The sequence below is a fragment of the Tetrao urogallus genome (genome assembly GCF_951394365.1).
Source record: "Tetrao urogallus genome assembly, chromosome: 5".
Classification (NCBI taxonomy): domain Eukaryota; kingdom Metazoa; phylum Chordata; class Aves; order Galliformes; family Phasianidae; genus Tetrao; species Tetrao urogallus.
In genome coordinates this window covers 18161340-18187990 of record NC_136818.1, presented here as the reverse complement: position 1 = coordinate 18187990, position 26651 = coordinate 18161340, and the positions used below count along the sequence as shown (strand labels likewise).

General features: G+C 38.2%; 1 protein-coding gene across 2 annotated transcripts in view; it reads left to right on the top strand.

The window, feature by feature from the left end:
• Window positions 1-3597: 3597 nt before the first annotated feature.
• The window catches only part of CDC14A (cell division cycle 14A), a gene marked incomplete at both ends in the record, with an annotated part of 53450 nt that continues 30396 nt past the window's right edge, over window positions 3598-26651 (top strand). For both annotated transcript variants that reach the window (XM_079535445.1, XM_079535444.1), the window contains 5 exons: window positions 3598-3703; window positions 4028-4118; window positions 13731-13806; window positions 20128-20220; window positions 24878-24957. In XM_079535445.1, coding sequence (XP_079391571.1) covers window positions 3598-3703; window positions 4028-4118; window positions 13731-13806; window positions 20128-20220; window positions 24878-24957 — 446 coding nt within the window. The remainder of the gene's footprint in view (window positions 3704-4027; window positions 4119-13730; window positions 13807-20127; window positions 20221-24877; window positions 24958-26651) is intronic.

Below are 26651 nucleotides of genomic sequence, written 5' to 3'. Positions count from 1 at the left end.
CCGAACAGAACTAGTGAGATTTCTAGAAGTGCAACTTGACTAGTGGTAGCTTCCTGCATTTCATTCATTTATTGGTCATCTTTAATTTCTGTTCTGTGCAGTATTATCTGCTACATTTTCACTATTTTAGTTGTATTTTACCTTTTAAATTGTGAAGTGAACTGTCAACTCAGCCAAATCTTAATCTTGGGCTTTTTCTTTTTCTTTTTTTTTTTTTTTTTGAGGAAAAAGGGATTGTTTGCGGTTTTTTGTTTTGTCTTGTTTTCTTTTTTAGCAGGGAGCTCTTCTGTATCAATGAAGGAATGAATAGAAATAGAAAAGCTTATATTATTCTGGTAAATTTAATTTGTACCTTTGTCAAATAAAATATATTAATAGAATTGTTCTGTATTTATTTCACGTAAAGTTTTGACCAAGTTTTCAGTGTTAGATGTCTGAAATAAGCTCATAAGCTCAACACATGAGCAGTACCAAGAGCTCATTTAAAAATAAAAAATATTACAGGTATTTGCTGGCATATGATTATTTAATTTAGGTAAGGTTTATGTGTGACAACTAATAGTACAAATATATTAAAAAAAAAAAAACAAACACAACAAACCACCACCTGAAACAGGTGAACCAAAAAGTTCAAAGATCTGGCTTCAGGTCTAGCCATTATTCATTTTGCTTAGGAACAAAAGAGGTTTCTTTGTTTTAAAAGCTAATGTTTTTTTTTTTTTTTTATAAGTAATGAATTTGTCCCTGGATGGTTATAGAAGAACCTTGATATTCTTTGAGATATTTTACTAACAATTTAAATATTAACAATTTTTTTTTATTGTGGTAAGAGCTTGTGTAGATGTCATTTGGAAGTATTTGGAATCTAAACATTTATCACTGCCTCTGAGTTTTCTGTAGAAATCGGTGTTTGTGTGACATGGGCTTTATAAGTGGAATCTGAAATACATACTTAAGGAATCTTTTACTGAAAAAAAAATAATCAAACTACTTTCAAATTATTGGTAAGTACAATTCTGTAATTTTTAAAGAGGATTCAGTCCTGAAATTGCGATAAGGCTACAAGATTGCTTCTGTAGTTTAAAAAAAGAAAAAGCCACAAGATGTCACTGTAGGCTTGATCAAATGTTAGAAATAGCATTTGGAAGTGATTATAATGAAAAGTATGAGGCGAAAACATTCTGAAAGCATTTTAAAAGGCTTAGTCATACTATAAAAGCTAAGAGGAAATGCTAGAACTAAAAATCCATTACTATTTAGTACATATTCACAGGGGAGAAGAGAGACTAAGTACTTCTGTGCTTAAAATGTATCTAATTGCCACTAACTGTATCTGCATGCAACCAAAGGAATGTTTGTGATCTTGCCGAAGACATGCAAGCCATCTGTGAGAACAGTTTTTGATAGTGGGACTTCAGTTGCTAGCTATGTGCAAACATATATGTATCCCAGATATACCAACCTAGCTAAGATGTATTTGCAAAGAATAGACTTAAGCACAAAACTAGCTTCAGATTCTAGATACTAGATATGAACCTTGTTACACTGTTCCATCTTTCCTTCTATTGGCAAAGGTACCTCAACTGAAGTTCCTCTGAGTGTGATCATATGTACTCTCAACACATAGTGTGGCATGTGCTTAGAAATGTATGTTGCACTGACTCATAGAGTAAGGGGGATGCTAGGGAGGTATGGTTATGAATCTGCTCCTTAGAGAGTTTCTACCCCAAGACCTTGATTGTGAATGAAGTATGGAGTATGTAATTTATTTAAGGATAAAAGTGGAAGAGAGAGGCATATTAAAGGATGAGCACGTTGATTTACAAGACAAGCAAATAATACCCCACAACAACCTTTTTCAACTTAGTTCTAACACATGACTATGGCCTTGCAAGCATCTTCCACAAAAGAGTACTTAGAGTGATGTTCCTTACCTAAGTTCATGGAGGTTCAAAGAGAATCATATTTGTGTTCTGGAGCTATGAAGAAAAAAAAAAGTGTAGGAATGAAGATATGAATTATTAGAGTAGTACCAAAAATAAGTAAGCAATTGTGAAACTAACAAATGCATGAGAAGTGCTTCCTGTAGTATTTAAGCACAGATTAAAAATGGAAGAGGGGAGTGCTTTGCAGTGCTGTTTGGCTTCACCTGCAGCACATAGAAGGGTATGAAATGGCAGTAACAATTGTTTTTGTTACAAAAAGTGGTGGCAACAACACAGACCTCAGAGCTGAGTAGGACTTTATGTTGTAATGTCTTTTTAAGGTTTTTCTCTTCTTTCCTTTGGGGAAGAGCAGCATCCTTTTTTCTTCTTATGAGAGCAGGTCTCCTGTGCTGCTCTCTGGTGTTTGGGTGTGGGGATGAGCTGTCTGTGGCACTTACAGGCTCCTTCTGAAGAGGTGGGTGGAGGAAAGGCTCTTCTAACGGAATGCTTTTAAAAGGCGGTTATTCAGAAGTTGGTTAATTAAATTATAGGCTTGTTCAGCTATTGAGATTCAACCCCCAGAAGTCAATCTTTCACTTAAAAAAAAAACAAAAACAAAACCTAGCGTAGTGTTACCACAGACTTAGCAGCGTGTGCAAAATGTCTTACCGCGTAGCTTCTCAGTGAAAGGGAATCCCGACCCAACGTGTTAGGAGTTCTACGCGCTAAGGCTGCGGTGCCCTCAGGGCCCCGTTCCCGCCTCGGAGCTCCTCACACACTGCGCGGACCGCGGCGATCCCCGGAGGCGGGAAGGGGCGCTGTCGAGGTGATACCCGCCCGAGGGGCGTGGCCGGGAGCAGCCCTTTCTTCAGTGTGCGCCGCTCATAGGCAGGAGAGTTGGGAAGGCAGCGTGTGATTGGTGGGTCTGCCTGTCCATCAGACGAGAAGGTAGCGCCTGCCGGGCCCGGGCTTCGCAAACATGGGTCCCAGCTCGGGGTATGAGGAAAGGGCTCTTCTGGCCCCGCGCGGTACTTCCCTATGCCCCTTCCTGCACCGAGGCGGCTTTTGCCCGGCCCGTCGGCTCGCTCACGTCCACTCCTCGCTGGGGAGATACTATCTCGGCTCGCCCCCCGCCGTCTCAGATCTCTGGAGCCGCGTACCGGAGCACTGTGTTTCTTCGGGCCGCTCCGCAGAGCGCAGCCCCGGGGCGGGGACGGAGCAGAAAGGAGCGCCGCGGGGCGCGGGGGCGCCGTCCGGGGCCGAGGCTGGCCGCACTCCAGCGGGACGCGGGCGGAGGGCGGGGCCGTGCCTGGCGAACCCGGGGAGCTGAGAGGCGGAGGGCGGGGGGGCCGAGGGGGACGCCCGCCCACCTCAGTCCCGGCCGGCGGAGACAAAGGCTCGGGATCGCCGTCGCCACAGCGCCGCCGGTCGCCTGGTAACCGCCCGCGGCCGCTTTGTCTAGGGGGCGGCTCCCGGCCGGCCGGGGTGGAGCTGAGGTCCCTGCGGGCTATCGCCCGCCCGGCGGCTCGCCGAGTCCCGAAGCCGGCTCTCGCCCCCGCTCCAGTTCCTATGCGGGTGGCGGTGCTCCCGGCAGCGTGGCCCGTGGCGGGCGGTTCCTCTGGGCGGCGGGTCGCGTCCCTGCGAGCGCGCCTCGGCGCTGCCCCGGAGCGCCATGAGCTCGGAGCCGCCCCGCGCCTCGCTGCTCCGCGCCCTGTTTAAGATGGAGCCGGCGGCGGCCGCCTCCGAAGTGCTGGGGGGAGCCTCCGAGTTCGTGAAAGGTGAGAGCGGGGGCTGCGCTGTGCTGCGTTGTGCTGCGCTGCCTCCGCTGCCTCCCTCGGGCCCCCTCCCCTTCCTCCCGCCGCTCTGCGCACTTGGCCGCCTCCGTCGGTCCCTTGTGCCTCGCGGTTCTCCTGAGCCGCCCGCCCTGCTGCCGCTGTGTGGAACGCCTCAGTAGTTTTTCCTCCGCTGCTTTCGGCGGGTTGCGGGTCGACACCTGTTGCTTAGCGGGGCCTTGCGCGGGGCCCGAGGTGGCTCCCGAAGAGGCCCGACGCAGCGGGAGCCGCGGGCCGCTCTGCGCAACACGGCCGTCCGCTGTTTTTCAGATCGCCTCTACTTCGCTACTTTGCGGAATAAGCCCAAAAGTACGGCGAACACCCACTACTTCTGTACTGACGACGAACTGGTCTATGAGAAGTAAGTGTTAAACGGCTTTTTTGGTTTAAATAAAAAAAAAAAATCTAAAAATCCTCCGGAGCTACTAAAATAACTCCAAGCAGTGGCTGAGCAGTTGCGTTGTAGCCGATCTAGGGCAGAGGGTATCTGGGCTGTCAAGCTCTATTATAAGTTGGAGAAGACCTCTTAGGACTAATTACATCTTATTAAATGGTGTCTTAAATAGAAGGTTGCTTGGTGTGACTGCGTGTGAAAAAACAGATCGTTCTTGTGTTCTCCTGTAGCCAGAGTATGAAGTGATCACCTTTCCTGCAGAATCATCCAAATGCAAAACTTTGATTTGTTTGAATCACATCTGCAACTTATTTCAAAGTTTTTAGATAGCACTTCCTGTTGGCTCTTGTAGCTTTTTAAAACAGAAGAGAAAGCATTATGTGAAGTAACAGCTTCTACTGCCTGGAAGACACAGAAAGAGCAGGAAATCAACAGTTAATTTTATTGTGGGTGGAGTTCTACAAAGAAACATGAAATATACACAAAACAAAGTAATAGCTCTGTGCTGTAGTTACAAAGTCATTGCTCTAGATTATCTTCTCAGATAGCTGTTCTGCACAGTCTACCACCTGACAGAGGGTTTACACTATATAGTATTTCTAGAGGGACAAAAAGAAATCCTTTCATGAAAATTGCAACTTTTTTTTTTCCCCGTGGGTTTAAGAGTATCTACTGCATCCTATCCCTGTGACTTCAGTGCTGCTTTTGTAAAGGTGCATAGTAGTTTTCCTCAATTTGTGGCTTATCTTCTATGCAAAGATTACAGTTCTAGGTTGTGGTTTGCTTGTTTTTTTTGTTTTGTTTTTTTTTTTTGTTTTGTTTTGTTTTTTAAACATGCAATTTGAATCTTCATTGTCTTCAGCTGTCTATTTTCTAGTGGAGCTCCTGATGATCCTTTCTCAAAGTTAACATTTGTAGCTTCCTGTTTGGGTTGGGGGTGTTTTATGTAACAGTCATTGAAGCAAATTCAATAAATGTACCCCTTAATCCACGTATCAGCTAACCATGCAGCAGAATGTAACATAATACCACATAAACAAGATAAAGAAGTCTTCACTTTCTTGTATTATCTTCTAGGGTGTATTTAAGACTTTAAGCATGTAACTTGTGCTATGCTTTCTGAGTGGACAGTTTGTAGTCTATTGGGACGGTTTCTAAAGGTATCCTATTTTTGATATAGTAACAGTACTCATCCTGTTGTATTCTCAAAATAGTAAAATGTAATATGAAGTAGAAACTAAGTGACAGTTGTCAGGTGGCATGAATGCATCTGTATAACCTAGCTCTTCTAGATAAGCAGTGCTAAATTTTCCATTGATATTTGCAATGTGGTGTACATCTCTATTAGTGTATGCGATATTTGATAGTAAAACCATGTAAAAAACTACTTATTTTTCCTTTCACTCCCATCTCTAAGGGGCTTATAGTCTCAGGGAAGTAAAAGCAGATGCTGGCAGGGTTACCGTGCTATGTTTTTTACCAGCACCTTTCTGAAATTGGAAAGCTAGTAGCGAAAAGAGAAATAAAATACAAATCAGGTAGCTTAGGAAAATGCTGGTTCTACCTACTATGGGTTCCCTTTGTGCTTTTCAGTGAGCTAAATGTTTGTCTGCTGTACTTCACAGGCTGCGCAACAAAAATAGGCCTTGACACCTAAGTTTGTCTCTAAGTGATAGATAGAACCCAACTTCCAACACCAAGTTGGGACCTGATAGCTCTCTCAAAAATGCAGCCTTTCTGAGGAAGTAATTGGAAATATTTATGTGATAGTGAATTGGAATTTGAAAGTTAACTTAAGGGTGTTGTACCTCAGAATGGTATTTTCTAGTCTTCATTCAAAATGGCCTACCCATGCTGCTCTTCCTCATCAAAATTTCTTGGCTGCTTCTGCTTTGTGATTGAACTAGTTCAATCAGTTGAGAGGAGAAGAATAGATGTCTGTTCAGACACAAAATCCTCAGCACCTATGAGGTATGTAAATAACTGTGTTAACACGGCTATTTGCTGATTTGGTTTTGTTAAGATGTATCATACTAGTGACTAGACAGAGGTACTTCATTGTGTATGGAACTAAGCTGCTTTTCTTTGGGCTGGTCTATCTTTAGTGATTCTTCAAACGGTGAAGTGATGCAGAAATTAATTTAGCTGGCTATAGTGGGGTCAGTTTGCTTTCTTTGAGGCAGTACATGGTTTAAAAACCTCATGAGTATGTGAGTATGGGGTTGTTAGTCTGATTATAAAGAGCGTATCAGTGGATCACGTGGTGCTTATCTCCTTCCTGCCTCACTTCGTTCTTTTTTTCTCCTTACTCCTGATGAGACATAAGGAAGTAATAGTGTAAATTAACAGTGTACTCTATTACAGAAAAGTACTCTAACACTAAATTTGATGGGTCTGGAAGTTTTTGTCTGACCACTTCCTCTTGCATGATTTATCACCAGATTATACCCAAAATGTGATTATGTGCTCTTGAGTAGTTCAGCCTGCGTTTTTAACTCCAGTGAATTTAACAAATTTGTTTTAACAAATTCATAAAATTATCTTATTTAAATGCTGCTACTTTGAAAAATGAAATCAGTGTGCTTTGGAACATATCAAATGTGATCTGATTGGGAGCTCACTAGTAGAACTGTCACAGTTTCAGTTGCATATGCTGCAATTTAAACTGGAACCTGTTGCCGTAGAGAAGTGATGGCATGCAAATTTCCTGTTTGAATTTAGAACGAATTTTTGCAACTCTGACTTCTTACAGCTTCCCCTCCCCACCCAGTTGTTTTGTTTCTGTAAGATGTTGTCAGTCTTTCTCTGAAAGTCTTTGAGGTACCTCCTGAGTAAGTCTGCAGTACTACATGCAAGAGAATAGTCTTGCAGAGTAATGTATTGCAGGTAATGATTGCTTCAGGAAAACTGAGTTAATGAGAAATAATCCAGCTTGATGAGGACTGTCATTTGGCAAATGGACAAGCCTTGCCTTGGCAAGATCTCAATTAGTGAGTTAGGCAAGAATAAGAAGCTTTTTCTTCTCTAAGAATAGTGTCTTTCATGCTTTACCTTTCAGTAAACGGATCTGGGTTGGGAATATTACACTTGACTGGTTAACTTCACTGTCACATCTTTTCATCAAAACAGTTTGTAACATCCTTTCTATTGTTGTGTAAATTTTTCAAGCAAAATTAAAAGTTAGTTAAAACTGGGAGTATCACTTTTTTTGTAAATAATAATGACAATTCTCATAAACTGTGTTTTTACTCGGTCACTTGTAGCTTCACATCTTTTTTTTATAAACAGCTTTTGCAGATCTTATCTGAAACTTAGTGAGCAGCAGCGGAAGTAAATAGTATGATATTCCCTGTGCATCCTATGTTTTACAATGCAGCCTTCAAGCCACAGTATGTTACTTGCTCGTTCCACAGCAGTTTTAGTGTTAGCAATATTTTTGAGTTCAAGCAGAAATACAATAGAATTCAAAACTGTGTCTTCATTTAATGAGTGTTCTTTGGACTTTAACTTGTAGGACATGTTTTTTCTTCTTTGCATACACATATGCAATGCAGCTTCTCTTTCTGATTATTTGAGTAAGGGTTAGTTTATTTATTTGATCAGTGTAAAATGCTGCTTTTCTATGGTTATCCGATAAAATGGTACTTGCATAGCCTGAACTCACCATCCTTTTGTGGCTTATATCAGTTGAAAGGAAAAGAAAACCTTAGCCATGTTAGAACAAACAGAGAACAGAGAGTTCCTTGTTCACTTCCAGTTTTTGGAGAGTTGAACTTCACTATCAAATGACCAAGATTACTTAGCGAGATCAAGTCCACAAAAACAGTGACAAAACCACATCATGTCTAAGAAACTTCCTACCTTCCAGCTTTTATCAGTACGAATGTAAATATATAGAGAAATGAAGCTTCATAAATATAAGTTTTATTAACGGCCTCCGTAAAAATTGGCCATAACAATACTGTAGCTTTTTCCTTTATCATCATAAAATAACTGCTTTTAAATTCACTGCAAGTGAAGTCAGGAGATCTGGAAACTGAGAGTATCATCTTCTCCTTAGAATATGAGCTACTGGTATAATTTTATTTGAAACTCCTGAAGCTCTGCACCTTAGCATTTGAGATGTACTCTCCAGTATTGATTTAATAAATTTTATGTGCACTTTTGTGCTGCCTTCACCAAGTTGATGGAGAGACTTGAGCATCTTTGCTATGAATAGAGACTGAAAGATCTAGGATTGTTTAGCCCAAAGAAGTCTCAAGTAAGTAAACTTTACCAGAGGGTGCAAACAGGACAGAGCCGGACTCCTTGGTTGTACCCAGCGCCAAGAGGAGACAGTGTGTACAAACTGGAATAGGAGATTCTGCGTGAGCATCAGGAAGCACTTTTACTGTGTAGGCAATGAGGCACAGGTTGTCCAGATGGAGCTTTCCTGAGTGGAGATGTTCCGAGAGTTGTCTGGATGTGATCCTCAGTATCCATGCTTGAGCAGGGGGGTGCACTGGGTGTCATCTTGGTATGCCTTCCAACATTAACTGCATTAACTGTGCTGTGATTCATATGGAAAAGATGAAAGCAAATTACAAAGGCATTGAGGATTTCTTGTAAATGTGTACTGGAATAATCTGTTTTCTAGGCTCCAGTTTCCTACTGGATAGACATCTAGCTTGAAATAGAAAACCTTTTACAAGAAAGTTGGTCACTGTTAAGATGATTTGTTTTCCACAGAAAGTATGTTTCTAACCATCTTAGGACTCTTGTACAGGCAAACGCTATGGAAGAATATCTTTGCTGGTACTTTGCTCTCGATGTCTAGAAGTATTGTTTGAAAAATGCTTGCATCTGGAGTAGCTATTTAAGTGTAGATAACTTGGAGCTGCAACTTGTTCTTGGATTTTGAATAAATGGGATCTTGGAGATTTGGAACATACGAGGGGAAATGGAATGAGTACCTGATGTTTTGTGTAATCTGTAACTTCTGTGTTGTTTCTGTCTCCAGATGTAAGCAGTGGAGCGATATTGCTTCTAGAGTTCTGTTTGCTCTATCTTTGACACTCAGAATTGTGCAATCTCTGAGTAGTGGAAAGTGTTGGGGATTGTGTGTTGGCCCAGATAAGAAAGCTCTCAGCAGTTTGTATGTGGCAGGAATTGGTGGGACTAGGGCAGCAGTTAATGCTGTTGGGCATCCTGTTTGCACTCATAGGAAGTGGAAATGTGGGGCATGCTTTGGGATGCAAGGGTGGGAGAAAGAAAACCAAATATGTAAGATTTCAGGACCTCCAGAGTTATGTTGTAGTGAATGTGTGGATTGATACTTTTGTCTTTCATCTGGAAAATTTGTGACGATTCAGCTTATGGTTTGTTTGCCTGTAGCAGCCATTTGTTTGCCTGTAGCAGCTTCTGCAGTGGCTGGTTCTTGTATTGCCTAATACCTGGACTGAGAGCCCGTGGGGCAGACATCTGAGTGTTCTAGTGATCCAGCCTAGGAAGTGGGGAGAGAAAAGCAAGTGGAGAATATTTTTTTTTTCTCATTCTAATTTAGTCTTACTGCTAATTTTTAATAGTAACCCAAGCAGGAAACTGGATCTCTATAACATGTTTATAAATTAGTTTAGTCTTGTATTTAGGAAAATGCATTTCAACTGCTTTCTACAGTTGTTATGGTTAAACTCTTGGCCCAAATAACAGCCAACTTGAGATACTCCTGTTTGGTGGAAAAGAGGCTTTTATATAGTTGTTAGTCTCCAACAAAGCAAGCTTCTTGCAGAGAAGAGTAGTTGCATTCCCATTCTTGTATATGTGCTCTAGAAAGAAACTGCAATAGCTATACTGTGCTCTTGGTTTAAAGTTATTAACTGAAACACCAAAAAAGCTGCCATGCAAGTAACATCATCTCCTCTGAGCATTTGTGCATGGTTACAACTGACTGTGTATGTTCTATCTTGTTTTCCAGTATGAGAATTAGGGTTTGTACCATATTCAAGCTGCTGTAAATACCTATTACTGAATGCAGAATATGTACATACCCTCATATTCAGTGTAGCAGCAGTTCCAAACTTACACTGGTCTGCCCTGAAGAAAAGAATCCTGAAATCTTCAAACAGGAGCATCCTATCTTCTCATCTCCATTTCTGTTGCTGTATCGCAAAATTCATAAGGGAATGGTAGTTTAAAACTACTTAGTACATCTATCTGTGGGGGAAATTTTGTGTACAGCTTCAGATTTCTGGGGCAAAGTGTAAGTAGTTCAGTTTGTTTTTGAAAGATAACGTGGTGCCCTAGCCATAAATTTGTTGATTGTGAAGTTAATACGGAAGTCATTATTAATTTCAGAGACTGCCTGTACATGGTATCCCTTCACTGGTCGTAACTGGGCTCCATCCATTTCTTCCAGATATTGAAGTCGTTTATCATTTACTGCTGTGCTGGGGTCAGCCGAATTCAAATACTTGGTAAAGTTACCCTCTTCCTTCCGACGAGGTGCCCACGGCTTGATCTGACTCATGGCGCCTTCATGTGGCATTGCACAGAACTACAGTCAGGAACTTCTTGAGTTTCTGTCCTGAAGACTGTGTGGTCCTAGACTGTATCTATTTAGCATGTTAATTCCCTGGAATTAAGTGCTTGCATGAAAGAGTAAATTAATGAGCTGATCTGGGGCTGGCTTATCTAGGTAGGTGAAAATTTCTGTGATACAAAACAGCAAATATCTGAAATGATAGGCTGTGAGAGCTGATGAGAAGGGTGGTTTGAGGGGTCGATTCTAACAGAAACCTATGCCTCTGCTCCCAGGTAGCATTATGACGGTGTTTCTGAAGCACAATATTTAAATATTCACATACTGGATTTGGGGGTTTTGCTGCTGTGTAGCTGGAGAAGCATAAGGATAGCAAGCTTCCATGGGGTGAGGGGGAAGAATAATTTTAGCTATCATCTAAGTACTTGATTAAAACAAAATATGATTAAACATCGATTAATACCGTACTTGCATTCTGTTCCTCATATCTGGTTCCCACCCCCGTTGCAAATGACTGTCTCTTAACTGGCTTAAGTTTCAGAGATGTGCTGATTCCATGTGGTGTACAAACGTTTACAAGAACGTCTGGATAGAATGAAAATCTGTTACCTATGAAAGAATTGTCAATGAATGAATACTGGTTAATGGTGACTATATTATGTAACCAGATTTCATTTCTGTGTGTGTGTGTGTGTGTGTGTGTGTGTGTGTGTGTGGTTTTAAGTTTCTGTCTTAAACTTTGCTGGGTCAAACTCTTAGTTGAGAGGCTGACTCGGTATGCTGTTTCTCTTCATTGCTCATTTCCATCCCCCGATTTCCCACCTTCTACTTGTACGTAGCTCTCAAAATTCTGTTCTTAAGAAGAAAATCCGCTGACCAGCTTGGTATTAAATTGAATTCAAGGACAAAAACGGCCTGTTACTCTTAAAGTAGTGGCATGGATAAGATTAAACTCTTCTGTTTAAGCATGTCAGACATATTCAGTTTTAAGGATATAAATTGATGAGTTTTGTAGTCCGCTGACTTCAGTACAGAGCCTTATGTTGTTTGTCAGAGAACTCCTCTATTTGGAGAACCCTGAAATGCTTGTTTCACTTTGCTTCATTTAAAAGGAACATTCAAGCTTAATTTAGTTTGAAGATATATAGTGGGAAAAGCTAAAATTATTAGTGCATGTATCACAACATTGTATCAGTGAAGTCAATGGCTTGTTTTGGCTTGTTTATGCTGCCCCATGGTGTTGTGTAAAGGAATTAGGAGTTGCCAGTGGGTTTTGATTTTATTTTTTTTTTTCATGCCTATATATGGGCAGTAATAGTGGTGCACAACTGACTAAAAGTGCCTGTTCTTTCTGTGTTTGGATTCTGAAAAGTATCAGCCAAGCAGTAGTACCAGGGTGTTAAATATTGGTACTTTTTTTTTTTTTTGGCTGTATTAAGAAAAGCATGGAGTGCTTAATTGTAGCAAATGATGGAAAATCACAGTAAATCAGAGAATTTGAGTAGCTTTATTTTTTAGAAATATCTTGTTATTTCTTGGATTAAATAAATAAATCTATCTTTACATCCATCAAAACAGTAAATAATTTGTTTATTATTGGTAAATTGATTGGTGAATTCATTTTAATCTGCTTTTCCTGTGCTTCTGTTTGAGTTCAATTGTGCAGAAAATTAGAAGTGGTTATGTGAGTTCATATGGCTGTAGTTTTAGCAAATGAGTAGTAATGGAAACCTAAAGTACAGCTGTAGTTCTGTGCTTTAGATGAACTGTGTGTTCAGTAACATCATTATGCTCATCAAAGCTGTATTAGAAACAATTATGTTCCACTGTTTGTTTTTTTTTCCCACCACGATATTTTTTTCAAGAATCTTAAAATCCAAGTTCTATTTTTCCATCATACAAGTGAATTAATGCTCTAAAGATAATACTGGAACATTGTTTTGAGATGTTAGTGCTGCAGAGTGAGAACCTGCTACCTAACCTGGAAGCCATGTTCACTACAGTGTCTTTAGAGCTAACATTTTTAATTATTTCTTTGTAAAGCATGCTTGTTCTTTTTTCATTTAATCTCTATTAAGAATGTAATGAGGAGTTTTGATTTTAAGGTAGCTGTAACTGCTGACCGTATCTGACAACCTTATCTTGGAAGAGATGAGAAATTCTAGAAGTTAGTGACTGCATTATTGCCACAAAAATTTTCATTTGTGTTAGTTATGTTCTGTGATCTTAGAGATACCATCCTAGGAGTTGGACAGCTTAGTCTTTGACCCAGCTAATGAGCTACTGTATTTAAACATTATAACAAATGTTTTGTGCTGCCAGGGATGAACACATTCGTGCTATTATGTGATGTTGTAAAGAAGATGATATTGACATTTCATCGGTGTGGCAGGCAGAGTGCTCGTTCTGGATAGCAATTGGGCCAATATAATTCACTCTTCTTCACTGGGCTTTGTTTTTTTTTTATGGGCTTTGTTTGCTTGTTTGAGAGAACATATGTTTGAAAGGGATAATAATGGAGTAATAAGCCTTACGTTTAGTGAGAGAGACAGAGAGAGAGAGAGAAAGAGCACTGTGAATCCCTGCTGGAAACTTCTATTTTGTACATTAATTTTCCTGTGTGGACTATTGCTGCTCTCTCTCATCCAATGGGCAGCAGTTGCTGCCTTAAGGGGCATGTGAATGTTTAAGGAAAATCTAGAAGAGAGGGATGGGAACAATGAGAAAACACAGAATAAATGAAGAACTCCTAAGAACTTTTAGTAGAAACAAGAGGACTGAGTGGGACAAAAGGAAAAGCAGTATAGGATTCCATGTAAGGTGTGTGTGTATATAGCATGTAGCTTCTGGAATAATGGAAGATGAGGTTAAAAGAAGAAGTGGGCTTAAATTTTAGTTACTGCAGTAGCTGAAATAAAGGGTTTATGTGGTGCACTGTATATATTGTTTACTCAGTATTCCCCAGAGTTTACTGTTGTGCAGTTTTAGCTATCAACACTGTGCATGTTGAAATTTGCCTAGCTATTTTGCATAAATAACATATTTGTTTTCTTTTCACAAAGTTTCTATGCAGATTTTGGACCTTTAAATTTGGCGATGTTATACAGATATTGCTGTAAACTTAATAAGAAATTAAAGGTAAGCTTTGCTTTAAAAATATTGTTCCTATATTATTGTGCTTTCAAACTGAGATAAAACCTGTTTTCCATTTTGAAAGTAATTATTAAGTACTCACTATCTATAGATAATTGCTACTAAGCTTAAGGCTCTTCTTTGCTCTGAATTCTTTTGCCTCTGAAGGACGAAAAAAAGGGATGTGCCATCGTTGCTCAGCAGGTGAGGTGAGGAAAGGATGATTTCACTTTTATATTCTTAGATTTGTAATGAAGTAGTAAATAACAAGACTTAGTATGGCTGTGTGGATGTTTCATGGGTTTGCAGCTAGGTAAGTTGGTCTGTTGGTATGGATAGCTTAAAAAAAAAAAAAAAAAACACCCCCCTCAAAAACAAACAAAAACCCACAACAAACCACAGCAGATATTAAGGCAAACATCTCTGCTCACCCTTGTCTTCTATGTAAAGAACAGTGTGATCTCCAAAACCACAATATTTAAATCTCACTCAGTCAAAAAGTTAAAACTTTGGAGTCTTTCATTTAAATAAAATGTTGCTTGTAATAATGGTGTTCTAGAAAAGTCTTTTACACGTATAAAAATGGTTCTTTTTTTCTGTAGTACTTGCAGAATTGCCACTGCGTTCAGTTAGTTTGCAGAAAACTTGTTCTCCTGCTTCCACCCAAGTGTTATAGATTTAAGGCAATTTTGAGTTGCTCTGCTATAGATGTAGAAAATGTATCTTCAGGTACCATAGTAGCTTTTCTTTTGTCTGCAAAATTTTTGTCCTTACTTTATAAAGTAGTTGTGAATATGGGAATGCAGCATTTATTTTGGAAGATCACGCCAGCTGAGTTTTGTTCTAACACTACTGTCCTGTGATAAAGCCACAAGCCTGGTGTAGATTGACCTTGGCCAGCAACTAAGCAAACAGCAGCTGCTTGCTGACTGCTACTCCAGCCCCGGTGGGACAGGAGAGAGGACCAGAAGAGCAGAACCAATAAGGACTTGTGGGTTGAATTGAAGACAGTTTAAGTAGGGCAATAAAAAGGAAAGACAGGGAAAACAGAACAGGTGGTACTAGCAGCAAACCATTGCCCAAACAGTCTCTGAGCAGCAGCTACTTTTGAATGGCTTCTACTTGATTTTGTTACTGCACGTGATGCTATCTGATATGGCATATCCCTGGTCTGTAGAGATAAGTTCCATCAATTCTGTTTCTCTAGCTTCAAACAGACTGAAATCAGTTTGGGACACGTTTTTATTTATCACACTTGAAGTGTAACTTTGTGCTTTCTACTTAAACTAGAACTATTTTTAATGATTCAGTATTAAAATGTAATGCCTTTATTGTTGCATCATCTGCCCAAAGCAAGACAAGTTGCTAATTGTAAATGGTGTGTAATCATGATATTTTGAAGACCATATATTCTAAAGGAGAAAAATACAGAAGGGAGCCAAATTAAAACTGAATGGTTAACTTTGACATTTGCAGATTGGCTTAGCAGTAGTTAATGATATTTTAATTTAACTTTTGTATTTTTTGACAAGTTTAAAAAAAAAAAAGAAGCAAACTCTCAGTGCTAGGTGTGGAATACAGATTGTCAGGACAGAGAAATCTCAAGCAGATCAGCTGGAAAAGAGATGCTGTCCGTTACTGATCCCAGAGGTTAATTCCAAACAAGTTAATTTAAAACTACTGATGCACAGTAGAGAAGGGTAATCTGATAGTACAACCAGTGGAAAATAATATCTGAATTCAAACAACTAGAGCTTGGAATGCCATCTGAGTAGTGTAGAAACTCTGGCATGAATAGATTACAGTTTGCCTGATTAGAACTACCTTTGAGATAGGCCAGTAGCTGCTAATGTAAACCTTGCTTCCCTAATACATAAAATATGTACTACAGTCTGTCTTAATTTAGATACTATCTGCAGTGGGTAAGCGGGCTTGAAAGGGCTTCATCCGCAGACTGAAGCATGCATCTGATGTGTACATGTAACTGCTAAAGACTTCTGCTCAGCTTCACTAGTCAAGTGCACTGAGTGTGCTTTCCTAATGAAAAGCCTTTGGAAGAAGTGTGGAACAGAAAGTATGTGCTAGGCGTGATAATCTGTGTGGATATGATATTGCAAAAGGAATTTAACGATTTGGAAGGTTTTTGTTAAGTTTAAAATTTATATAAACGGAGGCAGGAGAAATGTGACTATAGGATCTCATTTAAAATACAAGCAAAACCCCACAGGTTTCCTCTTCAATTCTTTCAACTGCATCTATTTCTGTTTTGGTAGAGGGATGGAGCACGAAGGAGGCAGTTCTGCTCCCACCTCTCCTTTTTGGGCAGGCAGAGAGGAGGAAGAAATGCCTGATTTTAAAATGTTCTACTTGACAGACTGCCACTTTGAACTGTTGTATCTTTGTGCTGACTGACTGTAAAAGCAGTGAATAATTCTGTTCTAAACAACTGAAGAGTTTATTCAAATATTATTTTTTTGTTGTTGAAGGTAAAGCACTGAAAACCTAACTGGCCTTGTTATGTTTGTAATGCTTTGCTATGGAGATATAGACTGAGATGACAGCAAGAAAAAATGCTTGGCAATGCTGTCTTCCTACTTGTTCTCTGAATTCTGTTTGTAATTGCTTAGTCAAGCTTTTTTTTTTTTTTTTTTTTTTTTTTCCAATTAAGTTATGAGATGAATTTTTTTCTCCCACTTAAAAACAAGTCTGATTTCATAAAATGATTTAAAGCACTGTCATCTCACCACATGTAAACTTATGCAGACTCAAATTAAGAAGCAGGCATAATCAGAGAGGGAGAAATTCCTAGGGAAATGATTTGATTTACTGAGGATGGAAAAGCAGTAAGGGAAGATCCTGGCAGGCCTATGAACCGTGGGACTAACATTTCTTCTGTGCTGTGTTGTGGTAATTGCTTTAGGACATCTTAGGACATCTGCTTTAGGACAGCTTAAGTTTGAGGCAGATTGCATGTACTTTTTTTTAAAACACTGTTTTCCATGGCTAGGCTGCAAGCATTGCATTCACTGTTACTTAGGTGAGTGCATTTGTGTGCATTTATTTAAGCAGTATTTGCATGGATCTGACTTTATTAAACACATTACAGCAATTTCTTGTAGAGCCATGTAAATAAATCTCTTGGGATCTTCAAGAAGCAAAAATTAATGTATTATAAAATTTTAAGTAATTTTAAAATGGAAAAAATATATTCTGGAATCCTTTCATACACCAATGAATTAGTTTTATTGACTGAAACAAAACCTGCTGCACTTCTCTTATAGCTTCTGCTTTTATTAAAAAATATTAAAAAAGACTGTCTCTGAGTGAGTTCCTCTGAGAAATATCTTGACAGGTACTGCTTTGTTACATTTTGTGTTTCACTGAAATTTTCTTATTGGTAAAGAAAAATATATTTTGTATTTCACAGTGCATCTGTTTTAACTTCTGAAAAAAATAAGGGGGGAGTTGCAACAGTATTACTGTATCATCCTAAACTAAAGCTATCTTCTGGAAATCTCACTGTGAGAGTCTCTTGAAACATTTTTTGATGCTTCTAAGTTGTGCAGTATTGAAGGAAACAAAATCTCAGGTAGAGCTCTGGAGACATTTCTTTACTTAAAAACAAAACAAACAAGCACACAAAAGAAAACAAATTCCACAAAACATTAAAAACAAATGTCCTTAACACTTGTCATTGAATCTTGCCAGAACTAGACTTTCCTCATGAAATTTGGTCAAAATGTCAGTATATTCCTTTTATTGTTTGGATAGGTTAATACTGATACTTAAAGTGTAACTGAGTGAAGAATTTGTGTTAGCAGTAATAGAAATATTCATGCATGCAGCAGGTCAGTTCAGCAACATCTGCCATGAAGTTTGATTTTTCTGTAACTTGTGGGTAAACAAATAGTGACTGATCATATCCTGATCAACTTTTGCTTTGCTTGCTATGCTGTAGACCATTAATTTTGCATTGCTTTTCAATTCTGTGTTGAAGTTTTATTCAGGATTTTAAAAAAGTAAATTGCACAGTTGTGTAATCATAAAGATTTTAATCATAAAGATTAAACCCTTGCATTTTTGAAATTGAAGCAGTGATAATGCTCTACTTTCATTTTTATGTTTTGGGAGCATTTAAGGTGGGTTATCACTTTTTGCATCTTTCTAATACAAAAATTATTTCAGAACTGGACTGACTTTATATATCTGTATGACAAAGAAGTCTGCTCTGTAACATAAAGCATGAAAGATGGTCTTTTTGACTAGAACTTACTTCTGGACAGCTAGCAACTGGCACATACTTTTTGCACTTTCAAGTAGTATTGCAGGTGAACCATAAACCTTTACAAGGAACCTTGCTTTAAAATAAGTAATAGTCAACAAGTTATAATTGAAGTTCTGTCACTGTTGCATAACTACTGTGATGTGATCCCACCCACGCGTCATGGGTGGAACTGCAGTTAGAGAACACTAAAATTAAGAAACTGAAGAGGGAGAAGAAAGGAGGAATCTTTAAATTTTGACAAGTTTTAATAAAAATTGAAAGCTTTGCTAATTAAATAACTACTTATGCTCTGTATGTTTGTGTGTACACAGAGAGATGTTGCCATTGATCTCAAGATATGACCTCTTCTAATCAATAGTGATCATCCCTCTTGGGAACTGTAATCTTATTTAGATGCACTCACTTGCATTGGTTCTCACAGCCTATGGAACTGTGGGTAATGAGACCAGCTTGGAATGTACTGTTAAGTTGCTCTGGAAGATACTATTTCTCTGGGGGGTGGGAGTAAGTACCTCACTGTGATGCGTGCAGCAGTTTTCTCCTGGTGCTTTGGAGGTGCCAAATTTGATTCTGCAGTTAAACCAGTTCCTACAATTTGCTACAAGAATAAGGTGAGCTTTCTCTGTAAGTGAGATGCAGTGGTATGAATTAAGTAACCAAAACGCAATCCTATGGTTACTTTATCTCCTGCCACCAAGTGTCACCTGTGCCAAGGGCAGGAGAAGAAAGTAAACTTGAAGTGTCAAGTAGGAGTTTGAGTACTGAACTTGAGTAACAGTAGCATTGGAATAGAGGCAGTTCTTATAAGGGCTGCTGTGAAAGTAATGCTTTTTTATTTCATTGTGCTGACCCACAACACCAAGGGAGGGATGTCAGTGGTATGGTGGTAAGGGTGAACTTTCCAAACAATATTCTGATACATTTTACACTACTGTAACACCATAAAGTTAAGAGTGTCTCAATCAGCTCATCTGTGTGAATTGGCTAGTGGTAGAGGCTATGTTGGAAAACAGCGTTTTGTACCTGAGAATCTGCTCTATCAAATAGTGTGGTTGTGCTTTTTGTCTTTGAAATAAATAGAAGGCATTACTTTCAGAGCAGCCTATGTAAAAATGTTGCACAATTTTTAAAAATGAAAATACTTTTCAAATATTTAGGAGCGAAGTCTGGTACTTCTGTTGATGTCTTCCTCAAATGGCTGCTGTACCACAAATCTACCTGGAAAAACTCGTGATAATGTTGCAAAATGTACTTAGAGTAGAAATTCATGAAGTAAAAAATATTTTTTTAAAAATTGCAATAAACTGTCTAGTTTCCATTTTTAAATGACAGTTTTCTCTTTAGCTTTAAATACTTGCAACTTGTTCTTATTGTTCTTGTGCTCACTGCTCTTGTTCTCAATGGCTGTTTTGTCCACAGAACTCTGACAGAGGCTTCTTTTCTTCTTACGAAAAAAATTGCAAGACTTCCTACTTTATTATGTGCTTAACTGTTGTTTTTTGTTTTTCTTCCAGGCTTTTCACTTGCATAGCATTTTTATAAACTTATTATTGAAGCTTTCAAAATATGTTGTCTGTCACCCCATATGCAGGTAGTATAGAGGAAGGTTGTTGTTTTGTTGGAGCTTTTCCTCAGAGAAAAAAAAGTTGGTTTTCTCTATAGAGTTTGGTACTGAAGGCATTTAACAAATGGGAGAGCTTAACAATTGCAATGCCTTTCAACAATATCCCTAAGCTATTGTTCAAATATTTACATTAGGAAAAGAAGCATTTTATCATGACTATTTTGATTGAACTGCATTTTATAGTGTATTTTTGCACAGCAAAACTAATATATTTGCTCTGGAACAGCAAATGTTTCCCTGCACTTTTATCTGTAATGTAAGAAGATTGTCCATAGTATCAGTAACTTTTGCTCCTTTAAGAAGCTCTCATTTACATGTCAGTGTTGGAAAGCCTGGACAGCCTCTGAAGGAATTTTTAAAATGTATTCTCAGTAAATGTACTGTGTGATTATTTAAAAATTATTTTTCTTTTTAACAGTATTTCAGTCTGTCAAGAAAGAAGATAGTTTTCTATACCAGTTTTGACCAGCGGAAACGAGCAAATGCAGCTTTTCTAATAGGTGCATATGCTGTAAGTACTGATTGTTGCTTGGATACTTTTAGCCTTCCTTAAGAAATATTTCTTGTGTAAATGAATGTCCCAGGGGATGGCTCCTGAGGGAGGTAGGCAGGCAGGTTGTCATTTAATTCTACTCTAAGCTCAAATTCTGCTATTTAAGTGTTAGACAAGCCTTATCTTTTTCACTTGCAGAAGGAGTGGCACTGGGACATACATGTGTTTCCCATAGCACCACTTCCTTGAATGTTAAAAAATACAAACCACAAACTCTAAAATTGCTAGGCTTAGGATCAATTAATTCTTAAGGTTACAGTGAGATTCATGCTGGAGTGGGAGAAAGCTTTCTCTTAAAGCCTTTAAGTTGTAAGACCAGACCCATCTTGTTTTTTGTTTTTTCTTTTTTTTTCTGTTGTCTGCTGATGATAATGGAGGACCTGATGCATTTCAGCCCTGTAATATTACAGACTATGAGCAAAACACAGGGCTATCTTAGGTACACAATCCCTACTTACTATGATGTCACACAAATCTTGATGATCCTAAGCTGAGATTTGCACAGCTGCTTGTGTGTTGTCATAGCAGTCAAGCTCAAACTTGAACTTTCACCTTCCTGCTTTCCTTTCCAGAATTGAAACAAACTTGTGGAAAACTTGAAAGGTTTGACACTTTACACTGTTTGAACTAGCAAGCTGCTGGCCCTGAGCTGGCATCCATAGGGTCAGCTGACTTGTGGAGGTGTCAGGCTGTGAACTGTGTGTATATTTTTTTCAGGACTGAGGTCTTGCTGAAAGCAAAGTTGAATAAACGCATATGATTATACTGAAAGTCCTTAGGCTGCACATTCTTGCAATGAAACAATTAAACAATGAAACATTTTGCTGTGAGCATGGGGCTAGTGTATAAATGCAAGGAAGAAGATCTATTTAAATGGAAAGATAAGGGAAAAAATAGATTTAAGTTAAATTTTGAAAATATTTGGGTATATTTTTAATCCTGGGAGTAAATCTGATGGAACAACTCCATAAAAAGAAGAATAAAAACTAAGTGGCAGACAAAGGCAGGTAACACTCTTGTGGTGAAGGGGAAGGAAAATATATTTAATAAAAAAAAAAGTCTGAATGGAATGATTGTTTATATTTTAAAACTACAGGGAAAGCTCTCATTTGGCACGTATAAACTGTAGCATCTAATTTCTTTTACTGGTTTGCTCTTGTCTGATCCTACCTTGACCTCTCAGTACATCCTAGAAGAATTGGAATGGCTAGAACTAGCATTTTCTGTTGTCTGTAAATAATGGGTTAAAAGGACCTTATAAGCATTAGCTAGACCCAAGGAGAGCTACTGTTTGTTAATAGATCTTGCAAAGCCAAGCTTTAGGAACAGAAAGGTAAGGAGATATGTAAGATATAAGACAGGTCTCCAAATTGGGAACTCATCAGCTAAATAAGACTATTCCATATTTATGGTATTTAAGACATGAAATCTGGAGCAGTGGTATACTTGGTAGTCTGAATTTGAACTGTTCTTTCAGCAGCTAAGAGGATAAGGACACACACTGGCAAGGGGTAGAAATCAGTCTAATGAAAATTGTGATGAGGAGCACATAGCATCTGTACCATGATGTGACTGCATATGCACTCGTAGAAGGTACCAGGTGGCACATCATACATAAGAGGGGAGCCTTATGTGTAGAACAAGGTAAACCAGTGTGCCAGGACTGCAGGCACTTTTAAGCCAGCTTAGTATATGTTAAGCTGCTTATATCTCATAACTTCTGACATCTGCAAGCAATCCATGTGTGCATTTGATACCATTTCTCTACTGTCACACTAGTAGGTATTCTGCGTCCCTTCTAATTGTTAGAAGATCTAATTATTGTCTTCTAATTATTAGAAGATACAATGCATTTATAGTAATTATTTACTAATATGGTGCTGTCAATGCAAAAACAGAGTCCAGTACCTATAAACAATTTATTTGCAGCAGAGTCACTTTTCAATTAATCTCAATTTAATGTAGTATTGGGAAACAGTTTGCACAAAGGTATCTGATATTATATAAAAATTTCAACCCAGAATTGTATCTGTTGGTGTGTATTTCTAGACTTGCCAGTGTAGCGAAATTTTGCTCACATCCTTTTATAGTAGTTGATTATACTGCCAATAAATTCATAACATTTGTATTCTAAAAAGTTATTTATGAACCATCTAAAATCTGATTTGTATGATGGCTGTGTTGTTGTTTTTATCTACAGAAGTTTAAATTCTATAACCCAGGTGTATTTGTTTCATCTTTGGGAAATGATATTTGCAGTTTCAGAACAATTTACCTCTAAGGGCATTGTTCAGTCACATGCAGTAGTTGTACGTTCTTGGATTATATAATAAGAAGATTTCTGATAATCTAGTCATACCTTCAGTGAAGGACTTAAGTATAGTTGGTGATTCGATCATTTGATTTTATGTATGCACTCTTTAATTCAAGATCTTCTATGCTTGTCTTGGTTTTGATTACACGAGGTTCTGAGGCCAGGAAGTCTTACAGCTTTGAACTCTATCGATGTGTGAAAGTCAATTGAGAAAGCTTGTGTTATTTGTCCTGGTGCTAAAATATTAAGTGCAAAATGAAACTTGGAAAATAGTGGATCATGTTCTAGGAATGGGTTTCCAGTGCTGATTATGCAAATTAGACTGTTTCTTTAAGCAGTTTCTTAGACAAGTTGAACTGAAAGACCCTGATAGCTATTAAAATATTTTAGAATAGTCGTTTTAAAATACTGTTACAAGTACTTTCACGCTTACTCAAACTAATGTTGCCTGGTTTGACTCAACACGTCCTTAATAGTTTTTGTTTGAAACTGAGAGAAGAGGGATGGAGGCAAGAGGGAATAGGTTTGACTAAACTATACTGCAGAGATTGCTTGACTCCTCACTTGTCAGCAGAGAAATCACTCTTGGAGAAATCGTGAAGGATAGTGTGTATTCTCATGTGTTAAATGGGTGAGTTGGACAGAGGTGGAGTTTGCCTCTTTCCGTAATGTTAAGGTGTTCATTATGTTGTTTTTTTGTTCTGATTGGAAGACAAGGAACCCCTATTTGACTGTGTTCTCTACTGTCTGAAAAGTTTTGAAGCCTCTGTGGAAGAGTCTGTACCCTTACAGCTACAGTTCTTCTAAGATCAAAATTTGATCAGTGGACCAAAATCTGCCTTTTGAGTAGTCCTGGTGAAACACAACACTTACTGTGACAAGCTCTGAAAAGAAATCCACTAAGCTATTTTTCCTTTTTCTAGCAGGTGGGCTGGTCATATTTCTTGTGATTACTTATTTTAGTACTGATAGCTTTCTGTAATGCCAGAGAAAAGCCATCAAGTTCTGAAGTTTATAAGTTTTATCGGGTCAAATGAAGTTGAGAAATGGTGAACTAATATCATCATCATTTGCCTGCCATTTGCAGGAGTGTTTTTCCCTGGTTAAAAAAATATAAATTACATTTCTGAGTCCTACCTGGAGCTGTAAGAGCTTGTTCTCTCTTAATCTAAGCATATTACACTACTGTTCAAGTAGTATTTCCTCCTTTGGAAGCAAGTACAAAGGCCTTTCAGTTGTGGAATCATTTGTAACTTTTTAACATCCTACAGAATATTGAGAATTCTATTAACTTGAGATACAACTCTAGACATAACACAAATTGCAAGCATTCTGAGAATGACTGCTGCTTACTTCTGTTTCTGTGTGCTCAAGGCCAGAAGTTGAAAATCAAAGCTTTCAGGACCTATGTTTTTGTTAAGAAAATCATTATTAATGCCTTATATTCCACAGGTAAATGCACAAAGTGAAAGTAGGTGCTGTCTATAAGCTGAGTTGCAGAGAAATGTGTAGGCAAGTTGTGTCACTTAGTTTTCAAAACATATTTGCAGCATACAAGGTATCACCCCAAACTGGATATCTACTTATAAATAATGCACTTAGTATGTATTACAAATTGGATTTATTTTATGAGCAATTTTACTGTTCACACTGCATTTGAAATGCAGTGAGGTGATTTCATCTTACAATTGCTGACTGTGGTGTTGAACCAGTGGATCAAATAGTTTTTAGTGATATCAGAACAAGCCTTGCTTTATTATGCTACATTAACTATAGGCTGGTCTCATGGTAACAGGTTCACTTGCTGAGTTTGACATCTTGTTCGCTTGGGAGTGCTTTGACAATTGGGAATCTGGAACCATTTGTGTTGGAAACGTTTCCTCTGTGCTTTTGTAGGGAAATGTTTCCTTTTTCAACTACTATATTTGTTTTGAATCATCTGAATTTGGGCAGAGAGCTTCTAGTATAGATGCTTGTTTTGCATCCTAATACAATGGTGCATCTGTTTTAAAGTCTCCCAGTTGGGGCAGAGTGAGACTTATTAAAAAAAAAAAAAAAAAAGTATGTGCAGATTACACAACAGATGCTCACAGTAGTTCTCCTATCTCTTGATTTTTGAAGCTTTCAGATGATGTGGGTATGCTTTTTTGACCTGCAGATAGCACAGCAGTTGCTTGTTAAGCTGTATGGAATACTTTCTGAAAAGGTTTGGGGGAAACATGCAAATAGTTAATGACTCTTCAGGCTCAGGGCTCATTTATTTATTTTCCTCTCTTCACCCCTTCTTCTCCCTCCCTTTAGGTAATATACTTGAAGAAAACACCGGAAGAAGCATACAGGACACTTCTGTCTGGATCTAATCCACCATATATTCCATTTAGGTATGTGAGCATCACAAATGGGCCTATATTTTGTTTTTTTGCTATTTTTGGAATATGGAATTTGCTAAATATGCTTTTTTTTCTAAATTCCTCTCCTTTCCTGGAAAATGGCTTCATGTCTGACGTGGAAATGAATGTGTAATGCACAGAATTTTCTTTACTTCTGATGGAATTATTTGCTTTGCTGCTGGAAAAATAAACTGTTTAGATTTAATTTAGTTTTATGTGATATTCCCAGTTTTGCAAGCTTTCAGATTTAAAAAATACTTGTTAGCATGTTTGTGCTTTAGAATCTAAACTTTACTTTGATGTATCGTGCTTTACTATTTAGAATTCTAATCTTCTCGACTGCTTAGCAGCTAACCTGCTGGACTTATGTAGATGATCATTTTTTTTCTCCTGTTTCATTTTCTCAGTGTAAAAGAACAACTACTGAGGTTCAAGTTAAGTTGCTTTGCCTTTGTTTTCAATGAGTAGATGATTTCTAATAATTTTTATATACTCTCTGGAGCAGAGCAACAAGTGAAATACTTCACCAGAATTTTTCCTTTTCTTCTGGAGATTACAACACAGCATTTAAATGGAGTCTAGAGAACTGCTTCTCCCTTTCCTATCAAATAGTGCTGTCTCAGTTGTTTGATTTAGGCAGGAGATTAATAACAATCAAATAGTATTTTTCATATAAGAGTTTTAATAACTAATGCAACCTAACTTTTTCAGAATCTTAGCTTAATTTATTCAAACCTTTCTTTAAAAGCAAAACTTAATAATGTAGGAAGCCAAACTTTTCAGTAGTGTAGGATGTGTGTTACCTGAGAATAGCTTTATTTTGTTCATCTATTCTACAAAACTTATTGTTCAAAATTATAGTAAATTGCTATGTCTTTATGTTCCTTCTCTGCTTCTTCCTTTGTCAAAGAAAAAATTAAGATATGTCGAAACAAGGTACTGACACAGAAAAGAATCTTCATTATCAAGTCCTGAAATTATAAGACAGAAAATTTAGGAGCAATCGTCTTTTTCTTTCAGAACAGTTTCATGCAACCTTTTGTCTTCAAGGAAAAAGTCTACTTACCTATACCTTGCAACCAATCCTTATGAAGATGCAAGTAATATAGTAGAAGTGCTGTCTCTGCTTGACTGGCTCAGAGCAGTGAGAGTAATTGACTCTGATTTCTTGTGAGACTGGTTAAGAACTACAAAGCAATTATGTTAAATAATTATTTAACTTCACAAAGAAAATTAGCATGATTGTAGTATTAATATATCATTAATATTGCAAGTATCAAACAAGTATTCACAGCAGAGCCAGAGTCAAAATTCACAAGATTCTGTTCCAAAATAGAATAGTTAGCTACTCTGGGGTCAGAAAAGGAGAGGATTGAAGGGAAGTAGTCTTAAGCAGGGCCTTCCTGATACTGAAGGAATATGGAGTTGTGAAGTTTGGGGGGAATTTTTCTATATGCTGGAAGAAATAAACATCTTGATTTCTTGAATATTTTTTTCTTATTTGGTGTCAGGCTGGAAAGCACTTAAGTTTTTTTTGAGGGCATTTTGTACTGTGTCAAGTCTTGGCACTGGGTAAAAGCCTAAGAAGATTCTGTTACCTATGTGGTATAGTTTATCACGTTGGGAAAGAAAGCCTTCTAATCTAGCTGTACAGGAGGTGAGAGAAAGAGGAGTGAGGAGATAGA